Source organism: Harpia harpyja, chromosome 9 (assembly GCF_026419915.1).
Source record: "Harpia harpyja isolate bHarHar1 chromosome 9, bHarHar1 primary haplotype, whole genome shotgun sequence".
NCBI lineage: Eukaryota > Metazoa > Chordata > Aves > Accipitriformes > Accipitridae > Harpia > Harpia harpyja.
Window position 1 is genome coordinate 32,527,030 of NC_068948.1, and position 18,056 is coordinate 32,545,085.

Sequence of the window (18,056 nt, forward strand, 5' to 3'; positions counted from 1 at the left end):
CAGGGACAATGGCAGAGCTGGCTTGGAATCCCATACCAGTCTGTTTCACCTCACTCCCTGTTTCAGGTACACATCCTCGATGAATATAATGGCAATCTTTTGCTTTTTATTATCCTGAAATATCTGCTCCACTCTCAGACCGCCTTCTGCAGGATGCTGGCACGGGGCAGCCCTGTCCTGGAGAAATCCTGGAGCCCATGTGGTGGCCACTGGCCTCTGACTTTGAGCTGTTGCTGCAGAGTCCCAACGTGGGGCCACAAAAGGAGAGGTTCCTGAGGCTCCTGTCCCTTCAGGGCCACCAGATCCCAAGCCAAGGAGTTGTTTTTCACAGTACCAAACACCCCTCCAGCTGTGCCACCAAGGGCTCTGGCCCCAGCACCGCGGCCAAGGGGCTTTGGGAAAGCACTGGGATATCTGGCAGCACAGGACTGGGCAGGAGCAGAGGTGAGGCCTCACCTGCTCTGGTCAAGAGTGAAGCCATGGCTCTAGGCAAGCAAGGTGCATCCTCCCGTACATGATAACCACCCCGTGTCTCTCCTTCCATCTCCGTGGCTCCATCACACACCAAATTATCCCTCTAATAGCAGAGCATCTCCACATGTGCCCCTCCAATACCAAACCACACTATGGGATAATACTTCTCACCTCCTGCTTGCATTTCGCATCTGTTGGGGGGTCCCTGAACCAACTCCATGTGTACACCCCACCAGTGGCGTGCCCCACGCATATACCCCCCCCACCCTCCCTACCACCCCACATGGCGCTGCAAACCAGCTTCCCCAAACCAGCCTGGAGAAAGGTGGAGGAGAAAGGTTGAGAGAAATGTGCCTGATAACTTTAATCACCAAAAAGCCATAACTCAATTGCTCCCAATTACTCTTAGCATAATGTGGCATTTCCGCAGTGCTGAGCAGGTTTCAGGAGGTCAGCTCATTTTGGTCGTGACAGATCTGACCGGAGCAGGATTACTCCAGTCATTTGTACAGAGCCGGTGACTGCTGCGCATTGCCTTCAATCCATTGCTCTTGACGTATACGTGCTGCAATTTATTAGGAAAGCAACTGGAATAATTAGGGAGATACGAGGACAATAAGTGAAGGAGGAGCGAGCAGGGGAGATGCTGAAAGGTGCATGGTCAGGTTAGGCAGAGCTTGCCGGAGGGTGCTGAGCAGCAAGAGGGGGACCTGCCCTGGCACGCAGCTCTCATGGGGCCAAGAGGAATTTTGGAACACGTTGGAAACACATGTGTGAACAGACATACAGATCCACCCAACAGTCATTAAACTCCCCAAATGTCTCACTCTTCCAGGAGCTAGGCTGGCCACTGGGGCTGTTGGGATTGCAAATTCATGTTTAACATCTTAGTGTAAAGCTTAATGTAAAGCTTGGTCTCCCAGAGAGCACCGCAGCTCTTGGCCGTGGTGCAGCACACGCGCACAAACCGCTTCAGCGCTGTGGTCCCTGTCGGGTGCGGGCAGGGGGTGCAAGCAGGGACCCCCTGGGCTATGCACCCGTGCTCAGGGCCAGCTGGTGACCCCGCTTGCGTGGGGAAGCGAGTTGTAGCCCTGCAACGCCGCCCCAACTCGCGGGGTGCACTCAGGGCTGCTCCCCTGCCCCGGCAGCAATCACTTTGGGTCACTGATGACCCCCCTGGGGAGCATCGCAGCAAATCCCCAGCCACGTTCTCCAGAGGGTTCCATCAGGACCCAGCTCTCGTGCCAGGAGTTGGTCTGTCAGGGGGCAACACCTCTGTCTGTCCATCCTCCCTCTCTGCTCGAGCAGCCCCAGCCCCTCGCCAGGCTCTCCCAGCACCGACCACCACCATTTAGCAAGCTAAATGCAGAACAGAAGTGTTTTCACAGGGCTGTTCTGCAGGGTGATGCTTGAAACAAATATATCTGCCCTTGATTTTCCAGCTGGTTGATCAAAAGCCTCGTGCTGGGCACTGAGCCCTCCCAGCTCCCCTCAACGCTCCCTCTGCAGCCATTTCTGCCCTCCACAGAGCACTGACGGCTCACCGGCGATGGGCTGGGGGCTCTCCCCGGCTGTATGAATACAAGTCCAGCATACGAGAAGGGAAATGCTCCTTGTCAGCATGGAGGGAAAGAACGGGTGGATATTGGTGGCAGCAGCTTCAGGAAGGGTGGCCCATGCGAATCAACCCTGGGACAACTGCTTTGGTGTCGGAAGGTATAGGGACGTCTTCGGCTGCGTGCCTGGGGTGACCAGTCCCCCTTTCTTCATGGCATTGCTTGTTCATGTGTCACGGGGGAGCCCAGCCCCGGCTGGGAATGGCTGGAGACATCCAGCAAGGGACCGGAGATGGATGTGGCAGAGAGGAAGCGATTCTGGGCATTGCCAGGCTGGGGCTGGATCTTGCTCCCCTCTCTGGCTTCGCCATCCACAAATGCCCCCAGATTTGAGGCAGGATGCAGGGTGCACCCCCTTCACACGGGGATGCAGATGAGCCGAAGCCGTTCCCTGGCAGATGGGGCTGCCCTCGACCTGCGCCTTGGCCTGGCCCTGGGGCTCCACCAGCGCGGCAGGAGAGGGAGGAGGAGGAAGAGGAGGAGGAGGGAGGCACAGCACCAGAGCTGCATATCACGCTAGCTAAACCACAGCTGATTTTAGGACCAGTATTCCCTCTGGAACAATTTCACGTGGCAGAGCTTCCACAGCTGCCTTCTTAAGCTGTCCCCTGCTTAATTACCACACCGTTAAAATCTGCCTGCTCCTGCCAGACGGCCCAGGGAAGCGGCAGGCGCTTCGGAGAGGAGCAGGGGAGCAAGGTGGGTGCTCAGTGCCCATCCCCTGAGGCTCCACCGGCCCCACAGGCACGTCGGGCACGCTGGGCTCAGGGGATTTCTCAAGCTGGAGAATTTCTCTGCAGCATTGTGCTCATGAGTTGCCAGGATGCTCGTGTGGTGGCATTGCATCCCCTCCAGCTGCTGGGTCTGTGCTGGCTCCCATTAACTGCTGCCCACACCGAGACTTCCCATGTGAGATTACAAAGGGGAAAGATGATATTCCCAGACCACCTACGAGCAGCTAAAGCCAGCGATGCCTGAGCCCAGCATTCCCTTCCCTGTCCCTCCCAGCATTCCCTTCCCTGTCCCTCACAGCCCCCGCCATGGCTGGGCATGGGGAGGCGGCAGCACCGGCAGAGGTTAATCGCGGTGGACATGTTGCATATGGCCAGGGACAGGAGCGCTGCTTGGGGTTTTTATGGTGACTGACAGCTTGGGCTCACAAACCATCTGGTGAGGATTCGCTAAACGTCAATTCGCATTAATGGAGCAATGCGGTCGCACACGCCTCGGAAACGCTCCCGGAGACCCCTCTGTGCGGGGGCATGATGGGGAAACCCCCTTTCATCTCATTTTAGCATGAGAAGGTCCCTTAAGCACCACAAGCCATTTTTCTTCCTGCTTCCAAGCCTGGACCGTGCATCTTGCCCGGAGTGAACATGAGCACAGACCTACTGCGGGGCCGCTGGCCGAGGAGCAGCCCTCCCTGCCCTGGGAACAGCCTGCGTTAGGGGGAACCGAGGCTGGCTCAGCATGGTGACCCCTTTGAAACCCTCAATTTACCACGGGGCTGGGGGCTCCTGCTTCTCTCTGAGCCACACACTCCCTGATCTACCAAGGGTCTGGTAGATGCGGCTCCCATCCTGGGATGCCCTGGGGAATCGCATGTGCCAAGCCCCATGGTGCAGCTCCTGAGCAAGCCCAGCTTTGGGGCACAGGGTTGCTTAAGCAAAGCAGCCTTTACAGGCTCTGGGGCTCCTCACGGGCGTGCTTCCCCCCCCCAGATTTCACCCACCCTGGGGGTCAGGAGAGGGGAGCGAGCAACGACAGGCAGAGAAGAGCCCAGCAGCATCCCGACACCTCTCCAGCAGTTCCCGCTCCCGATTCCCTTCTGACTTTCCTCGACCAGCTGATGCTGCAGCTCCTGCCCTGAATGCCGAGGCATCCAGCATGCTGCTGCTGCAGCTGCATGACACTGGAGCAATAAGCTGGATTGGTCCTTCTCGCCAGCCCACTTTATTAATGACAAGAAATCATAACGGCTTTCACAGCAGCTGAAGGCGCAAGATGCTCCTTCGCTGGGGGGGGGCTGCAGAGCTGGCAGAGAGGGGACGCGGGGTGTCTTTGGGTGAGGTTTGCTGGCACTGGGTACTCGTGGGTGCCAGTGAGGGAGGCGACAAGCTGAATAACCACTGGGATGCAAAAGCCCTGATGGGCAGCTCTCAGCCACCCAAATTCAGAGACACCGTGCGACTCTGCATACAGCTGCCTTCAGGATAAATAGTTGCCATTTTAAAAATCAATGAGAACTACTACAGTCGCTTATCCTTGTTCATTAATAACAGTCCCACTTGACAATACACCACGAACCCCAGGCAGCAGCTAGGCTGCTTGAAAGGCGAAACCCCAGCCCTGCCTGCACCCGTGCCTGCCTGCACTTCAGTGCCTGCAAGGCAATCGCAGCCGGCCCCTGCCTGAACACCCCAGCAATGCAAACAACAGGCCACAAATCTGGGTTTTGTGTTCATTGGGGCTAACAGAATTAAAACTGAATTTGGCCAGTGGCACAACCAAAGGATGGGATGAAGATGGGGTGCAGCCTCTCCCCACTGGCACTTCCAGAAGCACCTGTCCCAGCAAGGTGTGCCTTGGAGCTTGGTGATGCACAAGTGGGAAAAGTGCAAATGGAAAAAGGAAAATGGATTATTGGCACTTGTGGAGGGAGGAAGGAGGGGAAGAAGGGAAGAGAAGAACTTTCTAGCAACATCCTCTGGACCAGTGGACTCCAAAGTGGGGTGCTGTGCCCCAGGGGATGCACAGGACAGTCCTCTGGGGCGCGGGAAGAAAATTTTAGTGCTTGGGTAGCACATGCATATGGTTTGTAAATAAATAAATACACATTTAATAGGGGTGTGTGCTCAGAAATTTGTTCCTGGTGGGGGTACACAACCAAACCAGCTTGGAGACCACTGCCCCGGTGCACGAGGCTTTCCCTGGGAGGTGCCAAGAGGAGAGACCCCTGCCTGGACACGCATGTCCCCAGCCCTTACCTCTGTCCTCCTCCTTCTCGCGGCCGCTCCTGCCCCTGAGTGACCGGCTCCGGGTGCTGCCATAGTCTCCGGCTTTGGCCCTCTCTGCCGGTTCCTTGGAGGTGCTTTTGAACCAGGGTCCGTGTCGCCATCCCCCCTCCGGCATCGTCGCCGCCACCTTGAAACCACGGCTCAGCTGCATCACCCCCAGGTAGGGCAGCCCTGGCCCCTCGCCGGCCCCCGGGCTGCGCTGGCTCCCCGTCACCGTGGGCTCCCCGGCAAAGCCAGAATGCAGGAAAACCAAGCTGCCAGCCGCCAGGTAGAGAGCCAGCAGCGTGAAGAAACGCACGGGTTTTCGCCGAAAGTACCGCTGGAGTTTTACCAATAATTTGGCCATAGCGTCTTCATCCCTTCCCCGGCAGCTGGTGCCGCTGGGGAGCTGCTCTCCGGCCCCAGGGATGCTCCGGGGGGGGGGGGGGGGTTACCCCCCCCCCCGGGCTGGAGGTGGTTCCCAGGGATGTACCAGGGAAGTAGATGGGTGCCCCGAAAGCACAGCAGGGGCTGCAGGGTGAGGCCGTGCAAAGCTATCGCCCGACCCTAAAAAGTCCAGGAAGGCTGGGGAAGGCAGCGGGGGTGGATTTTGAGGCTCCCCCACCGCGCACGGGAGGTTTCTCCAGCACTGGCTGTCACCGCCGTCCCCGGTTTATTCTCCTCCCGGCAAAGCCCCCCGGCCGTGCCCCCGAGACTCGGCTGATGGAGGGATCATGTTAAGGAAATCGAGGGTTTGAAGGTGATTTGAAAGCCGATCAGCTGACGCAGCTCTTCTCACTCGCCTTTCCGCTCGGCGGCACCGGCTCTCGCAAGCATCTCTCTAATGGAAACGGCACCGTCGCCCTTTCAGACAAAGAATGAAAAGTCCCTGGACGGTCTCGGGGCCTGAAATGCTGACTGGGACCCTTTGTCTAACGAAGCGCCATTCATCTCACTCCCAGGGCAAGAAATCTCTACCTGCAAGTCAAAGAGAAAGGCACACTTAGGAAAGCATCCCAGGATGCGGAGAGGATCGCAGTCCCCAGGGCAGTTCAACCTCCCCCCCAGCCCTGGCACAAGGATGTGGGACAGGCGGGAGATGTCAGTGCAGTGGGAGCGATGCTGGCTGCTGGCAGCCCAGGGTTAGGGACAGGGGGACAGGGATGCGGGCGTGAGTCCCGACTCCAGAGCCCACACGTCTCTGCCTCGTCATGCAGGAGAGGTGCTACAGCATGGCTCTGGGACATGTGGAGGATTTCTGATTTCACCTGATTTCACCCACAAGAGGATGAGCTGTGCACGCACACATGCATGCACCCACCCACACATTCATGCATGCACATGCACGCACACTCATGCACACGCATTTCACCCCTCGAACTGAACATCTCCATGCACCAGCTGGCCCCAAACGAAGCCCCCAGCAAGCGCCTGCCCTGGGAGCTGGGTGGGCAGCGGGACAGGAGGCCCCACGGGAACATGACGTCCCCAGCGTGGCTCTCCCACATACCCCTGTGGCTGCGTTTCAGCCCATCATGCCCCCGGTGAGGCTTTTGCAGATTTTGAGGCCAGGGCATCCTCTGTTCTCCAGCCAGGACCAAAGGGCTGACCATCCCCATCTGCACTCCGCCAGCCGGGATCAACATGGTGCTGCCCCGGGAACACCATGGTTGGGGCTACCCGGGGCCATCCCTGGCGGCTCTCCACACAGGGAGAGCAGCTGAGCCCAGGGAAGGGACAGTCCGTTGCAGCCCCCCCCAGGGGCTTTTCGCTCAGGGGGATTTCTCTCCTCCAAACCCCCCAGCTATGGAGGATTCACTCCAGCCCTGCCCAGGACAATGCCACACTGAGTTACATGGTGGGGCTGGCTTCACGGTGGGAAATGCCACCGCCACCATACCCTGCCGGCACATGGGTTGTGTGGGGACGGCCCCATGCCTGGGGTGTGCTGCCTGTCACGGACTCATCTTATTTTAGGAAAGGAGACGAAAATAAATGGAAAGACAAAGTGCCATTAGTTTAATGGCCTCTGTGTTCCTGCCATCTGTCTTCAGTTGATTAAATAAAAAATATTGGTGGAACATATGGCATGAATTATACATAAATATTTTAATTTGGGTTCCCAGAGTGGTTATTCAAATACCTCTGGCTCTGTTGGGTGAACTTTTATGGAGCTCAGGGCTGGGCAGGCTGCATGGGGCAGATCCCTGGTGGGGCACGAGCCCCTCAGGCTCCCCCAAACTGCCCCCTCCCCAGCCATGCTTGGGGCCAACACAGTCTGAGTAAAGGCTGAGTAAACTCGGAGTAGGAGCCGAGCAAGGAGACTCTTTGCTATTTGGGCTTTTGCCTCTGTAGGCACTTCTGTGGCAGGATGAAGGCACAGGCAGCACCCTGGCACAGCCAGGGTGGGTGACCCAGCCCCCACCACGGTGGGCGAGCATCCCCCAGCCCAGTGGTCCCATGGGCTTGTCAGTGCTCGGCCTCTCTCCCACGGTCCCTGGCCGATGGCCAGTGGGGAAGGGCTGCTCTGTGGGAACTCATGGCTTCCCCTCCTGTGCCAGCACAACCAGCTGTTCTGCACTTCAACCCACCTTCCTGGGGCTTTATACGGGCACTGAATACAGGGAAGTTTGGGATGCTGCTGGGGTGCAAATGGGACGGCCCCAGGGCTGTCCCGGTCCCCAGCATCCCTGCTGCCGCCTGCCCTCCTCCCTGCCTGGGCTCGGTCCTGCTGGGCTATGGCAAGGAAGCATGGCATATAAAGAAGGGGCTTAAATTACTATCATTAAGCCATCTGGAGCTCATCCTTCTCCATCATGAACTGCGGAGTCGCAGGTCAATTACTGCACATTTGCATATATTCCATTAATGCTTCTGCTAATTGTCTGGAGGAGATAATGTGCTCGGCTTACGGCTCCCTCGCTACCTACAGTTTACAAACAGCAAGTGCGGCAAATAGAGGCAGCACCAATGCTCCCCATATCGGCGGAGGCTTGGGACATCAGGGGGCTGATGGGGGGGACCCCACCCTGCTGGTGGCCATCCAAGATGGGGGATGCTGGCAGCACCCCACAATGCTGCTCCGTGCACCCCACCAGCCCTCCCCATGGTGTAAGGATGGATCCACACCCCGCAGTGCAGCAGCATTGGGGTGGAAGGACCAGCCACCCCGGCTGGAGCCCGCAGGTCCCCATCCCCACCGCAGCCTGCAAAGGTGAATGTCCCCCAGGGGTTGCATCCCGCCCCCTCCGCTGCCTGTACCCTGTGCTGCCTGCAGCCCACGCTGCCCAACAGGGCTCGGGCTGTGGGGCAGCTCTTGCCTGTGCTGCCATTCAGGGGCAGAGCTGGTGCCAGCCCAGCCTGCGGCACGGCTTGAGGACAGTAGTGACACATTTTACCAGCCAAACTAATGAAGCTAACTGGGACATTAATCAGCCAGCACGGTGCAGCAGGCAGCATTGTAAGACTGGGCTTTCGTTGGCTGCTGCAGGCAGCTGGGTACAAAGGCTGTTAGAAAAACCGCTGTGGGCCGGGAGCCACCTCTGCTGCCTCGGTGCTGGGACAGCGGGGGCATGGAGGGGATTTATTCCCCAGGCCTCGCTTGGTTATTACCTGCTGTGCCCAGCTGCTCCCGGCCATGGCTGTCAGCGGGGCTCTGCTTGGGTCCCTGGGGATGGATCCAGTCCCAGGGAATCACGTGGCTGGAAAGCTCCCCCCGGCCAGCAGCGCTGGGGCTGGGGCATCCCTCCCTGCTCCCCCGGACCCCCTTGGCACCCAGAGCCAAAGCATGGCAGAGTTGAGTGGGGGCATTTCCCAGGCACTTTGCACCATTACAAGCAGGCAGCGGGTCCAGCTGGGATGGGGGTGATAGGGAAGGGCTGGTTCCTCGCCTACCTCCATCACCACGCTCCTGCCAAGAGCTAAAATCCTCATCCCGGCAGTGGGAAGCCTGGCTGAGCATCGCTCTGCACCCAACCCACCTCATTCTATGGTGACAGCAGTACCGAGGCCGGCAGAAAGCAAGCGAGCTCTGCCCGCAGGTTTGGGGCTCTGCAATTACTTGCTGTGGGGCCAAGGAAATTCTCATTAATTTGCAAGGGTTTATCTCCTCCCACCTCGAGCAGAGTCGGTGTGTGGGGAGGTGGGCACGGGTCCCGAGGGGGCTCTGCCGAGCGGCATGAGCATCTCTGCGACCGCTCGTGATGGGGATGAATGAAGCGCCGATAAATTATACATTTGGGTCTTGTCTCCAAATTGCTCTGCAATTATTGAGCACCAAGGTTCAGTTGCCTTCAAGCACCACCTCACATCTGACCACGGCAAAACACACTGAAGGGCTCACGTGGTTCCCCCAGCACAGGAGAACAATCAGCCCATTAAAAACAGCAAATTAACGAACACAAGAGTTCCATTAGGAGGAGAAGGCGACCGACCTATCCAATTTCATCACATCATTACCATTTCTTATCAGAGGGACAGGGAAAGAATAGGGCTTTAAAATACAGAGGGATGGGATGGAGTCTAATGACGACAACAGGGCAATGTGCCCGGGGGCCCCTGTCCTGCCGGAGAGCTGCGGCGCAGGCACTAACCTCGGTCCCATGGGGGAGAGCACGGTCCTGCACCCTGCTGAGCATCCTTGGGTGCACAGCACAGCTTTCCCTGCCCCCCAAAATGCTTCTGTTGAGACCTGGAAATGCGGCAGTGTGCAGGACCGAGTGCGTGGCGTGCAATATCCAGTGCATGGCATGCAGGACCCAGCACACGGTGTGCTCCCTGGACCTGCTGTTATCCAAAAGCCACCCACTTTGGTGTGGGGATCACACGCCTTCTCAGAAAGCCCCGTGTCCCTCCATCCCTGCCCTCGGCTCCACAGAATGCCGGCAACAGGTGATGGCTGCCACCGCAGAGCAGGTCCTGCAGCTTCACACCCTCGTGCCTCCCCGGTGCAGGCAGCAGGCGATGGCACCAACCAGTGACAGCAGCATGAAGACCCAGGGACACTGGGCACCCTTGGTGCTGGCATCCCTCGGTGCTGGCATCCCTCGAGCCTTTCAGCCTCCATCCCTAGTAGTGTACTGTGGTGAGAGCTTGGCATTGCTGCCCGGGCAGCAGTTGGGCAACTCGAGTGCCCAGGTAAACCTGCCATCTTCTTCTTCAGCCCCATGAAAATGGATTTTCACCCTTTCTCACTCTTTAAAACAAGCAGCAAATGAGATGCATTGGGCTGAATTTAAATACCGTTACTGCTGGGAATGAAACTGGGATGTTGAAAATCAAGGTTTCCATTGCAGCAGGGCACATCTAGATCATCTGATGCATCTCCCCCTGAGCACCCAGCAGCCACCGACTGCCTCTTCCAGGGGCAAGCCAAGCGCACCGAGCAGTCAGCTGCCTTTAAATCAAAGAAAAGTTTATTTATTCAGGTGCTCCCTGCCTTAATTTTGCTGAGAAACATGTTTGTGCATCCCCTCCATAGGGAGGGGTGTGCAGGAAAGGTTTGTGTGCACTTAAAAACAGCTGACTTGGCAGCTTTTGGATGTCACAGCCAGTGGTGGCTGCTCTGTCCCTACCCGGGGAAGCAGCTTGCCCAAGGGAGCTGCACCGGGGTCGGCACCTCTTCCTCAGCAGTGAGATGGTGCCTAGGTATGTGCTTCCCCGGGGAGTTTTTAAATTCCTTCCGTAGGCCAAACCACCAAGATATGCAAAGGAAAAACCTCTTACTTGGGATTTATTGGCCTGATTTGTAAATCCAGAGCAGGACTTGCCCATCTGCTGATAGATTTCTGTGCAGGATTTCCAAGCGTGTTGGAGGGTTTGTAAATCTTCCTTCTCGCTGGGAATTGATGGAGGGGTTTAAACTGAAATTAGGTGGCTGACTTTCTTGCCTATGGGCAAAACCTGATTTTTAAATATTCTGGAGAAGATTTATTGATGGTCTCAGCACTTGCCCACGGTGAGGGGAACCCGCAGCCACAAGCCCAGCTGGGCAGGAGGCACTGAGCTCAGAAGGTATTGCAGATCCTTTCATCTGGAGGGACAAGTCGGTCCCACACTAATTGATTAACATCTGTAAAAGCCCTCAAGATCCACAGAAATGGGGCCGTGCTAATTGCACAGCCTCCTATTAGCTCTCCCTCCACTCTCCAGAGGATGAAAACCCGCCAAGGGCTGAGTTATAAATAAATCCCGGGGTGATGGGCTGGATCCTGCCCTGGGTTATTTCGATGTACTGAGAATGACTGGCCAGCGCTAGGCAGAGAAGCCCAGGGCCTGCAGCACATCCCAGAAGGGCTATTTTATTTAAGCAAGCTGATTTAAGCAACTTTAACCCCATCTTTAAATATTACATTTGCTGTTGAGCTACCTGGGATTGCAAATTCCCATGACCGCCCCAGACCCCTGCCCAAGGGATGCCGATCCCCACTCAGACCCCGCAGCCATCAGATGGCACGTAGTGGGGATTTGCTACGGGGCAGGCGAGGGGCTCCCAAAACAAATCCAAGCCAGGGTGCAGCAGGGTTGTCCAGCCCCTGAAAGCAAAGAAACACAGTTGCCTGCAGGCCACGATTTCCAGGTAATCCCACCACCTCCACAGCGTGCAGAAGCTTGCGGGGCTCTGCTCACTTCCCCATGTATTTTGCTTTACAATGGCCCGAGCGGAGCTGAAAAGGGGGTTTTTGCTTCATGCTCTGTTCCTCCACATGCAGTTACATCAAATCCTGTTCCAGCCTCTTGTAGGATGAGTTCCCCTTGTGAGTGTGAAAGCAGCTCATAAAGAAAAATGTTTTAAGCCACAAATCATTTAAAAAGCAGAGGCCACAATGCCAAAGGCAGAGAAGGAAATAGCAGTGTATTCCAGAGGTTTAGGCAGGCAGAGGATACAGGGAAATCAGTGGGATGACTTAAATGAGCCGGCACAGCAGAGATGCTGCAGCCGTTGTACCCGGTATCACCATCCCAGCTGCTGAAATGAACCCTATGTTACAGCATTATTATTATTTTAATTAATCTGCAACAACCCGAAGCACATGTGTTATCTGACTCTCTCCACCAGCGTTATCCCATCTGCCGGTACCTCGGTTTCCTTTGGTAGGGCCGGAGCACATTTGTGGAAGGAGCGGGGAGCTCCCTCGTTTGCTACTGTGGCTAATTGCATTTGGTGAGCCACGCACAGGGCAGGTGCTGGGGAGCGGGCAGGATCCCGTCTTTGCTTTCAGCAATAGAAACAAATAACCCAGCACAACCCTCGCCTGCCACAACCCTGCCGTCCCCTGGCATCCCTGCCCGAGCATCCCTGCTGCCGGCGTCAGCCCCATCCCCATGTGCAATGCTGAGAAACCTCTGTTTCCCCATTATTTCCGCGTTTTTCCTTGCAAGGCCAGAATGGGAGCTCCATTTGGATGTGAACAGTGTCAGGCCTGTGTCAGTGGTGACACACAACAGTATTTGGGAGAGGTCACGCTGGGGAGGTCTCGGTGACACTAAGGGATGCTCCCTGGCCTGCCACAGGGTCTGCACTCCCTCTCCCCCTTCTTGCCATCCTTGCCCGTGGCACCCTTTCGACACTTAAGCCCTGTGAAAAAGGTGATTTAACTTCATTCAGATGACACTGTGTGTGTGTAAATGGGCTTAACCTAATGAGTTTTAATACGTATTATGTTCTAGGTATTTTATGCCCAGTCTGCAAAATCCAGTTATGGTTTTCAATAAGACTTAGCAAGCTGAGACGTGCACTGGAGGGGATGCACGCTCACACGGGGCTGCTCCAAACTGGGCAAGGAGGAGGAGGAGGGCGGGAGGAAGGCACGGGCTGTCCCCCATGGAGACACAACTGCATCCCAGCCAGCTGCTGGCTCAGCAAACCACCACCCCCAGACCAAGCACTGCCTGCAGCTGCCTCCAGCAGCCCGGGAGGACAAGGTTTAAGATATAAGGGCTGGCCAAGCCAGGCAGAGCACCGCTGGCTGGGCTGTATCCTGGTGCAGGCAGACGGGACAGCGCGGGCAGAGTGCGGGGACCCACTGGCCATACGAGCATCCCGGTCATCTCGGCATGCGAGGATACCTGCACCAGCCCCGCCACAGTGGCAAAGCAACCCCAAACCACAGGCACTGACACATCCAGAGCCCACAGGCTCCTTATTTCAGAGAAAGCTGCGATGCTGCTATTTTTCTCTCTTGTGCTTAACAATAAGGAACAAACCCAGCAGCCAAACCAGAGCGGCCAAGTGGCACACCTTTATCCTGAGGTTTTGAGCACCAGAGCCAGTCCTGGCTTCTGGATTCACGGGAGGTGACAGGACTCAGGTGCCACACACCAAAGGGGGATCCCCCAGGGGAAACCCAGATGTGCCTCACCAGCAGCACCTACAGGACCACCCTCATGGTACCTATAGCAGCATAAATCCCATATAGACCGTGATGAGGTCCATGGGGGCCATCAGTTGGGAGCTGGGAGGTGTGACACCCCCCCCCCGGGGGGGGTGGCTCAGGCCCCCCGAAACATCTTCCATGGGTGCTATGGGAAGGCCCGGCATGTTCAGTCCACAACTAATCCCCACAGGCCTCCCAGGCAGGAAAGAGCCAAAACTAATTTGCCTGTAAAGCCCACGCTCAGCTCGTGCAGGTCTCTGCCATGGAGACTTCACTCAGCCCTCAGTAATCTGGGATTATATGCAGCGCTGGGGCAATTAAGAAAAAACAGCTTTTCAAGCAGCAGACAATGCTTTCTGCAGCCTGTTTAAATTAATATAGTGAGAAAGATTATTTCTTGCAGCCCTTGGTTTAAAGCCTCCTTTCCCTGGAGGGCTGATTTCTTTCTTTTCCTGCTCACCCAGCAGCATTGCATCCTGCTGCACGCAGGAGAAGGAGGCCCAGTATGGGAAGAAATCTGCCTTTCCCATGAAGACCGCAGGCTCCAGGAGGGACCAGGGTTACCCTGTGCCCAGCCTGGCACAGGGGACAGACCAGGCTGGGACCAGGTGGCTGGGGCAGGGGACAGTGACTGCTCTGGCTTGTCCCCATGGGATGCAGGCTTTTCCCCACCTGGGAGGTCTGTGGAAGATGTTTCAGTGGGGCTCAGCCACCCCCCTTGGCAGGGGCCACACCTCCTAGCTCTCAACTGATGGCCCCCATGGACCTCATCATGGTCTATATGGGATTTATGCTGCTATACGTACAGCTCCCATGGCAGTGCTGCCGGGACCCTGCGCATCACAGCTCACCGCAGAAAACCCAGTACATCAATGGGCTCTTTCTTGGAGTGTCGCACTGGAGCCGTTCCCAAAATGACCCAGCTGAGATGGAAACCCCCAGACCTACTTCAGGAGCAACATTCCCCCCAGCCCAGGGTGGGAGCAGTGGGCACTGCCCAGTGGAGGACAAGCCCAGAGATCGCTGCAAATCCACAGGGAGAGCGATCAGCTCAGCAGATCACTTTCCAACCCTCTGATTTATTCTCCTGGGTCCCCCCACATCGCCTAGGATCACGCTAGCGAGAGCCAGCCTCTGCTCCCCCCCAGGGCCCCGAGATCCCCGTTCCATCTGGGGCAATGGATGTCCCCAGCAGCAGGGTGGATGTCTCACTCCTCACTGAGCAGCGCTGAACAGCAGGTTCCTCTGCCCCATGTTTGTCCCCCTGCCCCATGCTCGTCCCCCTGTCCCAGGCTGAGCTCCAGGCTCCAGAGGGGACGAGCACATCACGAAGGGGGTACCGAAGCATGGAGATTTCTATCCCGGAGCAGAGCCAGCTCCCTGCACAGGTTGGGTTGATTGAGGACTTGGGGGGGAGGTTAGAAGATGTTAAAGTCTTTTCAGGGTCTGCTGCCCAGTCCGGACTGAGCTGGGAGAGATGCTAAACCCCCAGGGAGGCTGTATTCCCCATGGGGTGAAGCTGGGAGAAGGGAATCCTGCCTCAGCCCTGGAAAGTGTGACTTTGGGTAGGAGCCTGGAGGGCTGGGGGTGCTGGGGGGGTGGCCTCGGGGACCAAGCCCAGCCTTGAATGGGGCTGTGTGGGGAGACGGTGCCAGGCAGAGGTTTAGCTCCAGCATGAAGCTGCAGTGAGCACAAAAAGGAAATAGTGGCAAAGGAAAACTCCGAGTGTGGTGCAGCTGGAAGCCACGGATGGGGTAACCCTCTCCCAGGCTAGCCAGAGCCTGTGGGCTGGTGGCCAGGGTGAGAGCGAGGGCAGCTTGCTGTGGTGCTGTGGGGCTGGTGGCATCCCAGTCTGCTGCCGGGGCTGGTGGCATCCCAGTCTGCTGCCGGGGCTGGGGAAACGATCCCCCGGGAAGGACGAGGCTTTTGTCTCTGGGAGAGGAAAAGCAGCCGCATGCCCTGGCTGGGCTGCGAGGGGGTGAGGGCACTGTGGGGGGCTTCCCTGTCTGCCCAGCCAGGGTGCAAAGGAGCAGCGCTGGGACCCCATGCATCAGGGACCCTAAAGGCAGGGGGAGAGATTTGGGCAGGGGGGGAGATGTGGCCAGGGGTGAGCCATGCCGGACCCAAGCACCTGCAGCCCTGCCGCCGCAGGCTGGACTCATCTCCATGGGCACAAGGCTCTGGGAAAGCCATCCAAAAACTGAGCAAAACCCCACAGGGAATTCTCCCTGGTCGCACACCGCTTTCCCTGCCAGGCCCATGCAACCCCCTCCTCTCACAGGCAAGCAATGCACACAATAAATAATAATAACCGCTAATGAACCCCAGCTCAGAGGAGCCCCTCGTGCTTAACGGCGCCCAGCCAGGCGAGCGGTTTCCTGACCCCAGGGAAGGGGCAGCCCGTTATAAAGGATAACTCAGTACAAGTCCCCAGAGAGGGGAAGGTTATGGCATTCACAGTGTGGGAAGGTGCAGGTGGGCCAGGGATAGGCTGGGTGGAGGCACCCCAGGGCTGGGGTCTTGGTCCCCGCTGCTGGACTGTGCTTCCCAGCTCCGGATTGTCGGGAAACTTTATTTAATCCTGCCTTCACAGAAGAAACGGTTTATAATGCTCAGCTCAAGGTAACCTTCACGTGGTTCTCCAACTGCCTCTGCTTTTCCTGCATACGTATTTTTTAACTTTATATTAAAATATTCCAATAAGTTGTCAGCATGGATATGGAAAGAAGAAAACAAATAGGGGAGGTGTATTGGGAAGGATTACCATCTCTCCCCATTTCCCTTGCCGAGATCTTCCTGCACAAAGTCTCGGGAGGAGGAGGAAGAGGAGGAGGAGGAGAGCTCTCTCCCTGCCTGTCTCCCGCTTCTCTCCGAAGCAAGAAACCCTTTCGAAAGCAGCAGGATACAGAGCGAAAAATCTCTGCCAAGGCGAGAATTATTAACAACTCCTGCAAAGCATCCTTAACCCTTGGGGAGCCGGCAAGCTCTCCCACCTCCTCCCTAACTTCCCCGCACACGCAGCCCGCATCTTCCTACCGAGCCGCCCCCCCTGCCCCTCGCCCCCCCCCAATGTGTTGCGCTTTTCGCCTTTTTTTTTTTCTCTTTTTCCCTTTATTCCCCCCGGTTTTAACCCGTTCCCCCCCGCCTAGCAGCACGGATGCCCCTTCCCCGCAGCCCAACTTCGCGGCGGACCCCCCCCCCACCCCCTCCCCGACCCCCCCATCTCCCCTCCCCACCGCCTCCTCCTCTTACCCGCACCGGCCGCTCTCCCAGACCAGCCTGGCCGCCGCCGCCGCCGCCGCCGCCGCTGCCGCCGCTCCATACACCGGCCGCCCCCGGGAGCGGCGGGGCCGGGGGTGGCCGCCGGGCGCTCGTTGCGGTTCGGTCCCCGCCGTGCCTCCGCGCTACCGGGGCCGGGACTGGGACCGGGGCCGGGGCTCCGTTCATGCCGGCCGCGGGGGGGGCCCGGCCCGGCGGCTGCCGCTCCGCTCCGCCCGGAGCCGCTGCCGGTCGCCGTTACTTAACGGCTCCATCCAGCTCCGCTGCGGCTCCGCTCCATCCGCCGGCCTGCAGCGCTGCCTGCCGCTTAACCCCTTCCCTCCCGCCGCTCCGGCCTCCGAACCCACCCCCACCCCCCGCCCCCGCTTTATTTTTTTTTTTTTCTTCCCTCTTCTTTAGGAATGAGGTTAGTGATGAAACGCGGTTCCCGGCCAGCCCCGGCCCCGCCGATGCGCTCAAGGGCAAGGGATGCTGAGGGTGCGGAGGGTGATGCTGGGGTGTCGTGTGTGTCCCCACCCCGCGGGGACCTGGCCCCGGCACTCGGGTCCAGCCAGAGATTTACTGAATGGGGCTAGCAACTAAAAATAAATAAATTAAAACAAACAAACAAACAAACATGTGTCAGATGAATCTGAAAACTTTCCAACTCTGGGAGTAGGAAAAATTACGATTTTAAAGTGATTATGGTGAGAGGGGATTGCCCCCCCCCCTTTACTGGCAACTTTAAGCATTGGGAGGGATTTTTAGGATGTGCTGGTGGCAGCTGGAAGCTCCATCGCCTGCCCGGTGCTGCCTCTGCCGCGGTGGCAGCGTGCCCGGCTGCCTCCCGCTCCACCGGCACGCCAGACCGTGGCACACACCAAGTCCCTCCAGGTCAGGAGATAATCAAAAAAGGATCTAGAGGAAAAACCCCTGCCTTAACGTGATTAAGGCAGCAACCTTCAGTGGCCATGGACCCTTCTCCCTTCTCCCACAGGCATCATTGCTGCAGACAGGGGTACAGGCTCGGAGGGCAGCATTTTTCTGGGTGATGTGCCCAGCTGGCACCAGCTGTTTGGGGGGACCCCAAGCAATGTGCCTGCAGTAGGGGGGCTGCTTGTGGCTGCCATTTGCTGGGGTTCGTGCATCCCAGCATCCCGCTGGCAGTCCCCGCTCCCAGAGCCAAAGATGGGAGACTGAGAGTTTTGGGAAAGCAGCAGTTGAGGGGAGGGATGGATCCTGCTACTGTCCCTGCCGAGGGAAACTGCAGCCTCAGCTCAGTCCATGCTGGATGCGAGAGCATCCATGTGTGAGAGAGCCAGTCGAAACTGCCCCAG

The 18,056-nt window shown here is 57.6% G+C and overlaps 1 protein-coding gene across 1 annotated transcript in view; it reads right to left on the reverse strand.

Moving 5' to 3' along the window:
* The window catches only part of WSCD2 (WSC domain containing 2), a 30,507-nt gene extending 13,440 nt beyond the window's left edge, over nucleotides 1–17,067 (reverse strand). Inside the window, exons 1-2 of the mRNA XM_052796510.1 lie at nucleotides 16,714–17,067; nucleotides 5,078–6,064 (exon numbers count right to left, since the gene is read on the reverse strand). Of these exons, the coding sequence (XP_052652470.1) occupies nucleotides 5,078–5,453 (376 nt within the window). The 5' untranslated portion in view covers nucleotides 5,454–6,064; nucleotides 16,714–17,067. The remainder of the gene's footprint in view (nucleotides 1–5,077; nucleotides 6,065–16,713) is intronic.
* Nucleotides 17,068–18,056: the final 989 nt, after the last annotated feature.